The sequence below is a fragment of the Odontesthes bonariensis genome, chromosome 2 (assembly GCF_027942865.1).
Source record: "Odontesthes bonariensis isolate fOdoBon6 chromosome 2, fOdoBon6.hap1, whole genome shotgun sequence".
In the NCBI taxonomy this organism is placed as follows: Eukaryota; Metazoa; Chordata; class Actinopteri; order Atheriniformes; family Atherinopsidae; genus Odontesthes; species Odontesthes bonariensis.
Window position 1 is genome coordinate 17,658,481 of NC_134507.1, and position 13,467 is coordinate 17,671,947.

The 13,467-nt window shown below is 37.8% G+C and overlaps 1 protein-coding gene across 1 annotated transcript in view; it reads left to right on the forward strand.

Moving 5' to 3' along the window:
- Positions 1 to 13,467, forward strand: part of LOC142394780 (protocadherin-15-like) — a 211,494-nt gene that overhangs the window by 85,423 nt on the left and 112,604 nt on the right. The window contains exon 6 of the mRNA XM_075478392.1: positions 12,885 to 13,045. Within this exon, the coding sequence (XP_075334507.1) occupies positions 12,885 to 13,045 (161 nt within the window). The remainder of the gene's footprint in view (positions 1 to 12,884; positions 13,046 to 13,467) is intronic.

Here is a 13,467-nt window from a genome sequence, read left to right on the forward strand (position 1 = left end):
TTTTCTGTTCTTTTAAATGCCTTGTCTTTATGTAAAGCACATTGATATGCCTGTGGTATGAAATGCGCTATATAAATAAAGATGCCTTGCCTTGCCTTGATATTACCCTCTGCAGCTCACGTGACTCATTGTGGATATCTTAACAGTTGAATGGCTATAGTTGTGGTGCATCAGATTCCTCTTATATGTGGATTTTCTTTAGACTTGCACAGAGAGTTTCACATTTAGTTGTTCACAAAGCGCCATTCCATCCTGTTCCTTATAAATGTGCGCTGTTTTTAACCTAATACTGGACACCCTTTTGAATGATTTAGAGCCATTGCCACAGTATTTCTTTGCTATCCAATGAAGAGGTAGACACTGTGGGCAAACAAAACAAAACACTTTTAAAGATGGTCAGTAGCCTAACATATGCTTCATCGCTGGCTAAAACATCAGTCTTACCAATTGATAAGTTTTAACAGAGACAGGGTAAAAATTTAACGACTGCTCAGAATTTTATCTGCTTCCTGCTGTTTGTTGCCATCAGTCTAATAACTGCAGACAGGGTGGCTTGGGGTGCCGAACTGATTATGTTTGCAAGATGCTCAGTCAACAGCGCGACACAATGCTGGTGCCTTGTCAACAAACACAAAGGGGAAGAGCACTGTAAAGTATTTTCTCAATCCGTTACCTTCACAGAAGTGATCAGTTGTAAATACATAGCGCAAACTCGACAAACAGCTTTGAATATTAGTATTAGTAAAGAGCTCTTTTATATTTAGAATTATGAGAGAATATTAATTATGAAAATGTCAGATTAACCAAACGGTGCAAAGTAGTTGGCCAGTTTATAGCTAATTGCTTTCTAGATGCATTGTTTTTGTCTTTGTTTATCAGATTTAAACTTGCCTGCGACAGCCTCCCTGTCTGCATGCCCTTATTAAGATTGCTGAATGTGTAAGTGCTTTTTTTTCTTTAGAAGTGAACATATTTTAGTATTTGATGTGCAAATAACAACCGCAATTACAGTACATTGTGGACATAAATGGTGAGCATAATTGCCGCTGTAAATCCTGGTGCTTACCGTATCCTCATTAACCCACAACAACAGGCCTATCGTGTGTTCCACTGCACTTCAGAGTATTTGTATGGCTACACTTGGATTGTTTGGAGGTTGGGGCTCAATTTCTGTGTATTTTATGTGTTAGGTTGAAGACATGATGCAAAATATATTTAGACGATTTTGCAGGCTTTAATAGGTTAATGGACTGATAGCAGACAAAGCTGGTGGCTTGACGCTGAGTCTTGCCAATCCCATTACATACGGCAGGTTTAACTACAACAGTAACTGTTCACCTCTATTTCTAGATATCTATAGTAAATCAAGATGGAGATCGATATGATGCATGATGCTTTTTGATTGCAAATAAACTGATTCCAGAGACTCTTGATTGCTGTTGTCTTGTTTCTTCTTTTATTTTTTTTTATTTTATTTTATTTATTTATTTATTTTTTTCGAACCACAAAATCTCCACATCTTTAACATTGAAAACGTATTTTTTGTCAATTGGTCAGACATCTTATACAGGGCATCTTACTGTGTGACTGACATAGTTTTAAATAGCCCATTTCTTCGGACCATATTGGAAATCTGTGATGATACTCACAGACGAGGTTGGCTCTAAATCTGCTGATCATGGCTTTGCAGACATTTCTGCTGTGCTCTATACTTGCAACTTCGCAGAAGTGGAAACATATGGACAAATCACCCAAGTGGGAGTTTACCCAAGTGGCCAGTTTAATAGTGTGGATCTGTAAATCTGTTCCTTAGACAAAGGCAGCACTTCTTCCATGTGTACACATGTATTTGAGCCTTTTCAAACTATTTTTTACAATCACACATTTCTATGTTAAGAGTTGTCACAGTGCTTAAGTGAGTGTACATAACCGGCGACCTGCGGCAGTTGTTTAAGTTCTCCTCTTTTTTTTTTTCTCAAAATATTTTTTAGATGTTAGAATTTCAACACTTTCACTTATTCCCCGAGTCTATGTTACACAAACACTGGTCGCTGATCAGTTCTTGGATCACGTCTGGATTTGATGATTGCTCGGTCATCAATGTATAATTAGAGTGTAGCTGAAAGGCCAGGATTAGAGCACAACACCTGCTCCTTGTGGATTAGAGAGCAAAACAGGAGGGCAGGCTATTCAGTGAGGCTCAGTTACACACTTCATATGTTGCGAACCCATTACTTATAATTTATGCACCTAGCAAGCCCTTATTAATATACCAGTTTATAGCTGCTTGCTTTCTAGATGCATTGTTTTTGTCTTTGTTTATCAGATTTAAACTTGCCTGCGACAGCTTCCCTGTCTGCATGCCCTTATTAAGATTGCTGAATATGTAAGTGCTTTTTTCCTTTAGAAGTGAACATATTTTAGTGTTTGATGTGCAAATAACAAAAGCAATTACAGTACATTGCGGACATAAATGGTGAGCATAATTGCCGCTGTAAATCTCTGTAGTTATCCTCATTAACCCACAACAACAGGCCTATCCGTGTGTTCCACTGCACTTCAGAGTATTTGCATGGCTACACTTGGATTGTTTGGAGGGTGGAGTTAAATTGCCTAATCTAATTTAATGTGTTTATGTGTTAAGTTTAGGAAATCTCAACATGTAAAGTAAAAGTTCTTTGCTAGGTTCATTCAACAATGTGGTGTTCTTTTTTTTTTTAATCACTATAAAAGGGAATGGCCTTTGGGGTGGGTGCTGCTTGTGCTAGTATACGGCCCCCACAATATTATTCAGCTGGCTCTACCCTGAACATGGTGGGGATTGTCACATTAGATTAATAGTATCATCATAGAATAAGCTTTTTTTATTCACATCTCTCTCAGGGAATCTTAGTACTCACTGCACTGCACTGCAGCCTCTCCTTCAATCTACGTGAAGAGACTGTAGAGCAGAATGATAGTTTTCCTTAATGTAGAGCAGACCAGCTTGGAAACTGCAATCCAAACTTCCATCCTGCAATTAAGTTAAAGAGAAAAAAGAAAGTAAATTAATACATTTGAAATGATTTTGCTTAGGGCTGCACGGTGGAGTGGTGGTGGTTAGCACCGTCGCCTCACAGCGAGAGGGTTCCAGGTTCAACTCCCGGCTGTAGCCTTTCTGTTTGCATGTTCTCTCCGTGTAAGCGTGGGTTCTCTCCTGGTACTCCGGCTTCCTCCCACTGTCCAAAAACTGTCCGACCCGACCGCCGGATTGAGCGAGTATAGAAAATGGATGGATGGATGATTTTGCTTAAGATGTTCCTCATTCTTTGTTCACACAACTTTCTTGGATGATTGGTTGTTCATCGTTTTGAAGTCGGGGAAATAACTGTATTTCCATCGTAAGGGAATGCATTTGCATTGAATGTCTCTGTGTTTCTCTGCTAGCAAACATTTTCTTTCATAATTTTATCAAATCTAATTTTAGAAAGGAAAACAACATGAAAAAGGGTTATTGTATTGTTGGATTTTATTTAATTTATTTATTTTCATGTTTGTCAGTTGATCATTTTCATTCCTATGGTGTTAGGATGCAGGTGATTCATTAGATAATGGGCTAGTGTAATCCTCTGATTAAAACAACTGGCATTAAAATGATTGGTCATTCATGTTTCATGTATGGAGTTAAGTATGAGCAATAGATAAGCGCTGTTCAACTGTAGAGGTTGCAACTGTGGTTAAAACCCCTTATCAGTTATAATGATGGCCAGTCACACACACACATGCACACACACACACACACACACACACACACACGCACACACGCACACACACACACACACACCTGGCATCTATTTGGATTTGTTATATTTTTTATATCTTTTTTTTTATATATATATATATATATATATATATATATATATGTATGTTGTTTGTTTCTGTGCAACAAATTTAATCTACTAGCTCTGCGTATGTGACTAGTAGTTCTGCCATCTGAGTTTGCTGCTGTGAAAAGGTCCAAAAGTGTTTACTTGCTCAATCATTTTGGTTTCAGCTGAAATATCTCAACAGCCATTGACTGGATTTTCATTAACCTAAAAAAAGGTGCTTGCTTTTTGAAAAAGCAAACATTTTTTACCATGTGACTTCTTAACCCTCATAGGGTCTTTGGGTCTATGTGACCCATTTTCAGTTTTTAGTTTAATAAAAATGATACAAATAATTATTTTTACAAACTATGATTCATTGGCCTTGGCTCATTTTCTGTGAGGAACATAAATCAGAAAAAATTTTCAATAACCCTCTCTGTGTGTGTGTGTGTGTATGTTGATAATTTACCAACTTTGTTGTAAAATTAGAGCACCCAACACTGTGTGAACCCAGATTCCCACACATTTCACCCTCTGTCTTGGGGACCTGACACTATAAATAGCTCTGTCAGCGTGGTTCCATACCACAACTGATCAAGATGGCAAAGCGACTCTCTGTTCAGGCTGCCTTACAGTTGATAGTTGAAGAGACAGAGGGTTTTGATGGTGATGCAGAGGAAGTAGTTTCAGAATGTGAGGATCACCCGAAATGATCATGGAGCATAATGCCACAAAAGGAGGGGTGGACAACCTCGATAAGCTGGTGACTGCTTACAGCTGCAAAGGGAAGACCCTACAATGGCCTCTGGTGATATTCTTTGATATGTTGGATATCTCCTTGTACAACGTCTTCGTAATTTGGATGTCACTGAGCTCAGAGTGGAATGGGGGAAAACTGCAGAAGAGGCCTTTCTTGAGGAATTGGGGAAAATGTTGGCGAGACCTCAGATTGAGAGAAGATGACATCTTCCGAGAACCCCAATCTCAGAAAAACACAATATACAAGCACTCAGTGCAAGAAGTACATATGCAATACACACACAGTGAAACTCTGCCCCTCATGTGTGGTATGAAAATAGCCATGTTCAATGGGGCTAATGTGTTGTTCAGATGGATGTTGTGTAAACTGATCTGACTAGGTTGAATTTCTAATGAAATTCAAATAAATAATACTTGCTTCATTTGTACATTTGTTGATTACTTTCCAGTTATGCCTGTTTTATGAGACATTCCATTATTTTGTTACATTTTAATAACAAAATGAAAAAAAACGAGTGGCATTTTTATTCAGAAATTTAATTCAACAAAGGTAAAGGGAAAAAAAATTAACATATGTGTTGTTTATAATACTTGGAATTGGGATGGAGTAAACATCTGCAGAGTATTTTAACAAAAAAGGTTTGATTACGTTGAATTAAAAGCAATGGGTCCACCAGACCCAGCAGGACCCCCTGTGTAACAAAAAGACGAGGACCCTATAAGGGTTAAGTTGGTTATTTCCCTCATCTCTCGACCTTAAAGTGTCCGCGTAGAAAAGTGTTCCGCCTTGTGTTTGGAAGTAGTCCGCTTTACAACACCATGTTGCGACATGGTCCGCATTATGCACATCCACTCCGCGCAACTGTCTGATGCAGAGGTGTACATACAGAGTTTCCTCAAACGGCTTGAGGTCTGAGTTGTTTTAGATGGAGAAAAACTCTGCTCCTCTCACGACCCCCATCTGAGAACTTTTTACCTTTAGTTCATCTATCAGTAAGAAGAAGAAGAAAAAAAGTAAGCATAGCTTTGATTTGGCCAAAGCCGGAAATCAAGTTTCCGTAATCGTTATTCGATATTTGCAAAAGGCATAATTGTTACCTGGCCACACTGTGACTTGATAAGTAAAGCGAATACTGACAGCAACATCTTCCCTGATCTCTCCGCACAATTACTTGTTGGTTAAATTGCACATGATGGAGGAATCAATGGTATATCAAAAAGAAAGGAAGGCGATGCTTTGTGTTTGTGAGTGGGTGTTTTCAACATCGCAGATAACTCGCACACAAGATGACACCATCTGTATAAAGTAGTAAATTAGATTTTGCATAAAGGATAGCAACCGGATTGCTGTAAAACCAGTGTTTAATAACAAATCATCAATCATGACATATGTACGAATGAAAGCAGGAATGCTTCCAAGTGTGTCCGTGAAACTGTGCATGATACCTCAGAGACATTCTTGTGCTTTTGAACACGGGCCACATCACAGAGCACAATCCCTTCACACAGCTAATTGCCAAATATAATGGAAATTTAGTTGTGCTCAAACATCACTCTCAATGCCTTTCTGTAATTAAAGACCGCTTGTTTCTCAGCAACATGGTGTCCATGAACTTACTGCTTTTGTCCATAATGGAAAATGAATATAAACCAACACTACCTTGGTAAAACCAAGCTTAAAATAGTTCCTTTAACCTGAGACATTTGGGCTGCTTTAGTGAGTAATTGTCACTTGCTTTCAAAGCTTTGAGACGAGAGAGATGAGTTCCTACCTCTCATGTCATGCCAATGTACGGCTGCACAGGGACTTGCTTAAAAGAGATGACAGTGCGTTCAATAAGTCAGATAGGAAGCTTGATGTCGCTTTGGAGACGTAACATTTTATATTTAAAAATTAGGAGTGTTTTAATCTCAAATATTGGATCAAGATATTGATTTTGTTTGACTGAGGTTGCTGAGTACGCTTCCACCCTGACATGTCGTCTCACGTAAGCCGCATGATAACGCAGCTGCCAAAGTGGAAAGGGAAAAAAAGTTTAGGTGGAAATATGATGCAATTCAACATACAGAGTTTTAATGTCTGCATTTCCAGCCTTTTTAGGCCGTACTGACAAGAGCTTTGTTCAGTACGATTAACTAGATTAGACACCTAAAGATTAAACTTGGCTGGATATGTGTGTAACCGGTATGAAACCTCTGCGTTGTACATGTAAACCTTGTTACATGTGTTCATTTAGCTAAGTAAGCTAATGCTCTGCTAAAGCACAAAATTGAGGTTGGCTGTATTTTCATATTTATCCTAGTGCACACTGACAGTTAGGCTCCAGCAAAGATCGCCACTTTGTTAGTTAGTGTGGTCAAAAGACGTACTTTATACTTGATGGCAAATTCCCTGCACCCTCCCTGCCTGCAGTGTGCACTCGTTGATTTTAAAGTGCAGAACTCTCCATTCGGCTGTTTGTATGTTCCAAAGATTAATTGTTTTGTTGTTGTTGTTTTTTTTCAAGGGAATAAGCAATTAGTCTGGTGAAAACAAATTTTTGTGTCAGACGGGTAGTATCCACTCATTTGGTGACTTTCCTTCTCATAAAACCCTGAGTGATGTGTCTGTATGATTCCTAGTTTACTTTGATGACCTTTAAATTTGTGGATATTTTTGTTGGCTGAACATTTGTTGTACACGTTCATGTCACAAAGAGCCCCGTGACTCTGCATAAACTGATCAGAAATGGCTCATTGAACCCGTTAAAGAAAAAAAAAAAAAAAAGCGTAAGACATTTACCCAACCTTCATACTCTCTGCATCATCCCAATCCAACTGTGCAGCCTCAATGTATGCTCGGATAAATCTGATTCAGCTGCCAGACACCTTGGGACGGCCCCAGAGGTGGTTTTAATGCTGTTGCTGAGTGGTGCATGTGAGCATAATGTGCAGCACATTCATTTCTGTGCATACATGCTCCTAATAAAAGCATGTGGTTTTATGATTATATGTGAAGCGCTTCAAGACTTTTCCAAGTGAAAAATGCTCAGGAATGTGGAAGTGAAGACAGCATGTGGTCTAACACTGAGATGGAGCTACAGGAGCAGGTTAACGTCACTGTAGCTACACGTATATTGATTGTTACACTATTTCATATAAGGAAATTGTATTTGTCTTTGGGCTTTTTTTGTTCGTCCATGCATGCCAACTCGTCAGAGCGAGAAGTTCAACCTGAAGTTATCTCTGGGTGAAATTAAATAGTTTTTTTTGACAGAGTAGGGTATTGTTGCACTGTTGACTAATTTATGCTCTAGGCTCCATACATGCTCATCATGTGCATACAGACAACTGTGATTTTGTCAACTTTGAAAACAAAGTAAAAATGAATAAAATAAGTGAAAGACCTCTCAAAAAATGTAAAATATTAATGAAAAAAAACATGTTGGGATGGATTTGTATTTTTTGTCTTTTTTTTTCTTTTTTTGACCCTGGTTTATTAACCAGAAAGAAAATAGCACAAACAGACAGATGTTTTTGATGTCAAATGATATCAAAAGTAAATGGGGTATTAAGCATTTAGAATGTTAACATATTGGGAGCATGACATCGTTCTTCATTCGAGTCTGCCTCTAACGCACGCAAGCTATTTTAATTTTGTATGCCACTCGCTGGGTCTCTTAACAGCTGTTGCGTATTTGTATTGTCTGTGCTTATGAGAGTGTGCCTGAGGTGCCAGTCTGTTGCAACAGCAATCGCACATGACGAAGGGAGAGGAAACGCAATTAAATGGCTCCAAGGACATAGTTTTGATGAAAATGAAAACACTTTGGAAGGTTTTCTGCTGCAAATAAACTCCAAACTTTCAAACAAAAAGATATTCACCCAGTGAATATCTTTTTGTTTTAAGGCCCGACCAGCGCTTCATTTTAGTATGCCGATGTTTTTCTATAAAGTATCTCAGATGTTGATCATCTTCCGGCTCCTCTTCTTAATTATTTCAAGCACAATAGTGTTTTATACCGTGATTTGCTGCAGATGCGTCATACTGTGGTAATGACCGCACAGTGCGGTAATTTGATTTAGATGGGTGTTGACTAATTTATTTATTTTCACCCCATCTCCATGTTAACGCACTTTGATTTTATAGTAATTAGAGGATGGGCGGTAATCATAATGTTTTTTTTACCTTTGGCCCACTGAAAGAAGAATAAAGCTAAAAGTTACTGAACAAAGTAGAGCATTTTAGTGGCAAAATATTTGCACTTTTGTGTTAAAAGTAGGCGGTGCGATCTTAACTGAAGGGATTCCAGGATTCAAGTAAAACGAGTTATTTCCAAAGCCAGAAGGAAGATTTTGCTGCTTCCAGACAAATGTGGAATGGAATAATCCAGATGGGACACATTTCAAACTCAATCTTCTGTGTCCTGAGGAGACACGACTGGACAAGAAGTTGCCACTTTATTTCTATGGAACATATAGAACAGGAGTGTTATAGTTGATTAGAAACAAAGTGCCACAGAAGGCTGTGGAGATATGAGAAATCCAGGAGTTTTGTTGTGGATATTTAGAGTCAACTCAGACCAAAGTGGACTGATGGAAAAAAGAAGAAGAAAAAAGTGATCTTGTGAAACTGTGCTAATTAGAAGTGTTAATTAGCTAATGAAGATATGCTGTGAAAACATGAACTGAAAATAGGGAGGATTGCGGGGTTAAATAACTTGCTTTTTTGTTCGACGCTTAAGATTTTAACAGTAAACCATGTCATTCTGAAAATGTTGCACATTTTAAGATGATTTAAGATTAAGATGTCCTCCCATTCTCTATTTATAGATGTTGACTTTGACGTTTGATCTTAAAGAAACCAAATTAGAAATCAAACATTTGTTCTGTTGCTGTTTTTCATTTCTGCTAACTGACTGCTAACGACCTGTTTTCAAGCTCTCAAACCAACTTATTCCTCTGGCGTGCTTCCTTGTGGCACAGTACGCATATTACGTAGGCTTAAAAAATTTTAAAACAAGAATCCTTGCATCATACTGAGCTTGGAAACCTATCAGAGGTGGTCCTCTGCATTTATCTGCTGCCATCATCTATGGATGCCAGCATTATTGATATATTGGATGAAAGGGAGCCCTCTGTGTTGTCCCTGTGGGGTTAGTCTACTATGAAGCCCAGAACAGAAGCGCATCTGATCATAAATGACACTAACTCAGACACAAGCCACCGAGGAGACATTTTCTGTTTGCATCCAGTTTATAGCATGTGGGACTCTGGATAGCTTTTTTTCTGTTTCAATGTCAAGGAGGCTCAGATATCTTCTTGACTAATCATCTTTGCTGTGTGATTGAGACTTGAGCGGAAATGCTCAGAACAGAGGTAATATTGCCTGTCACGGCAGAAAATCCCTGTTTCAATTAACTGAAAAGAAAAAAAAAAAACTGGATTGTCTTTCCTCCCTTGTAATATTACTAGCCTTGTCATTTAAAACCTGAGACTTTCAGAAAGATGTAGTTCACCTTTCAAATTACTGAGGGTGATCTATTTATGAAAAGCTGTATTTAAGATTAATGAACCAGCAGCATGGAGCTCGTTTGATTTTTAAATTAAATTCTTACAGAAACCATTTTTCAGTCGGGGTTTAGCCAGAGAGAGACGGATAATTATTGGTCCTTGTGATCACAACACGCAAATGCATCAAATCCGCCGCAAACAAGGAGCACTGTCATTAATAAGGGCATGTAAATGCAGCCGTGGTTATTAAAATTATAATACAAAAGCCTCCATCATGCTTCCGTCTGGGCTCCTTCTTGAATGTCTGAGTGACTAATGACTAGATGGCTAAACCTGCTTTATGAAATGATAAAGTACACGATTTTAAGGTGGCGATTAAAAGAACACATCAAAACACCACCATCCCCTAAAGTTTTACAGCTGATAGATTAATGAGCCATGTGAGGAGCTTCTTACTTTCTATCCATGGTTCAAGCTTCTAGCCTGAAACTCAATTACTTTGTAGGTAATCGAGTGGGATCTTTGGGGTCTTCAGCTGACTATGTCTATGTTAATTACGCATGAAACAAGTTGAATGCAAAGAGGATGTGCTGAGCTAAGGGAAAAAAAAGATGTCTATGACAACTATGCATAAAGCCTGGTAGACTTGTAAATTAATATTTGTATCTGTAAAGATGCATCAAATGTCACACTTACAGATGTAATCGGCTAGTTACACATCCAGCCAGAAATTGAATTTATGGATTTCACTCCATTTTTTTCTTTGAACTCGCATCAACACATCAACAGGCAAAGAACGTACAGTTTTAATCATTGGGCACTGTGTGATTCTTTTCACGGTTTATCATGCATGACACAGATGTCCTTAATAAAGAAATCATATGATTTATCCAAACAGCTGTCGAAAACAGCCCACTGTGCTTCATTACAAATCTGTCCTAATAATATGATAATTAAGGGACCCACTGAGCCAAATATATTAAAGCAGTGCCCAGACTCGGTTATTTATTTCACACCAAGGAATAGTGAACAATTTTTTTTTTTTATTGAGTATTTTGTTTCTTACCAATTCAGCTTTGTTTTATCAGTCTGTTTAAAGCCGGTCCAAACCAGTCAGCAACAGATGAATGAAATGGTGTTTGTGTGTAGAGATTTAACCCACTTTAAATATAATGAAATATACACTTTGAAATTGTAAAAGTAATGGAAAAACAAATTTTTGAGAAATTAAATGATTAATTTTGGACCGTTAATTGTAGCCAAGACCTTGTACCGAATATAACTCTAAACAAAAAAGACCTGTTGATGGAGGAGTGAAAGATTGTACAATTGAGAAACTGACTAGTTTTTACCTAAGTTGTAATTACATAGAACATTAGCTCCTATTTTTTCTCTGATTTCATTGATTCCCACTCACAGTATATTAGTCAGTCATGTCTAAAGAAAAGTTTACTTTCTTTCAATTCTAGGGTTTTTACGTATCAAGACCATACAACCTGCTCCTCTTGTGAATTAAGAGTTAGATGGTCAGTATACAGTGTTTGTCAAAGGGTCAAATGTACAACATCAGGCTTCATGTGAGTGTGCACAGTGAATGAAAAGAGGAAAGTTTTGTCTTTGATCAAAAAAGGTTGACAGATTTATTATGACTGGATTCATTTTGATTGAACCAGATGATTCAATTGATCTATAATTTAAAAAAAAAAGAAAAAAAGTAATTTATGTTATTTTTATAGCAAAAAAAATGTAAATATAATGAATCCAAACTTTGCCTGAGCAGATATTTACTGAACATTCTGGTACGCCCACGCAGGGAATGAAGATTTTCAAAACAAATGTGCTGTATGCTGAGTATTGTTTACCTCCATATCTTGGTCAGTCACTGTGGTACATTTTAATGTGGTATTTTCAATATTATCAAATGCCCTCAATTAGCTTTAAATAAAACCGCACATGGCTTGAGTAAGTGGGAGGAGCTAAGCGAATGAGAAGTAGATTCCAGCTGTATTTTCAGTGAGCCATAATTTATTTCAGTCCACCATTATCACAGGTTAGGAGTCAAACATTCTTGAAATTTGAGTGGCTCCGGCAGTGTTGTCCCTAAGGATGTCTGGGACTAAGTTAATTATTCACTGATTTAAAACATAGGGTGTATGTAAATTTATTGTTCCTGGCATTTTGAAGCCTTGCGTTTAGCATTGAGGTGTCAACCCCAAGAGTTTTTTTCAGCAAGGAGTGACTTGTGAGGGATGAATATGTGTAATAACCTGCAGACTTGGATAACACACTTGTCAGTCAAAGCCCTGCTCATGATTTCCAAAATGTTCCGTCCTTACAGATAATTCAAACAGATGAGTTATATAAAACAATGTATAAAGCTTTTGAATGTAAACCAGAAAATGTCCCAAAGAATGACAGCATCACAATTATCAGCTTTAGAGATTTGCTGCACGAGATGTTACTGTATATATACATACTGTATATATATATATATATATATTCTACAGAGATCTGGACAGTTCAAGGTCTCCTCCAGATATGAAAAAGGATAAAAATGATTAAGCAAATTACACTAACAAAATTTTTTCTAAACTGACGCTGCTGTTGATCCTATTTCATTCCTTATATTGCTCATTTGTAGGTGTTTTGAGACCCAATTTAGTTCAAGTCTAATTATTCTATCCATCAGAAAGTTCACTGATGAACATGTAAATTAAATGGCAAACATGAAAGTCTTTTTATAACCGAGCCATTCATTGAATGGAGAGTGCTCTGACTTCACAGGTACCGTTTTGGTGGAAAACATGCAGATTAACGGACGTGCCCAGGACCCAGAAAGAACCATCTCGCTGACACTGCTCGACAACTATGACTACTGGGTGATACTGGAACCGACACGGCAGAGACTCTACCTCAACAGCACCGGGCGCATTCTGGACAGAGATGTACGTACGGGAAAGTTGAACAGAACACACGGGCGTCCTGGTGCTTTTCAGTAAATAAGGTTGAAGACTTTTAGTCATTTTGTTTTATTTGTATCATCCTGTAATTGGTAGAATCTGTATTGAACTATTTGACTTATATATTTAGCAACAAATCTTATTTGCGGGAAGTTCCTACATAATAATTTTGTAGCAACAGAGTTTGGGTTAATTCTAGGTCATGTGTGGCAGTACAGCATAATAAAAACCCCTCAGTGAGTATCGTGAGTAAATAAATAAATACAGACAGTCGTACATAATATCTTAACTTCATCTCCACGGGGTACCCATCAAACATGCTGTGCATACAGATCAGCTTAAATGGTACAGTAAGAGACGTGTAGTGTGTGTGTAGCAGAAGGGGTTAGCACATTAGAGGCGGGTTT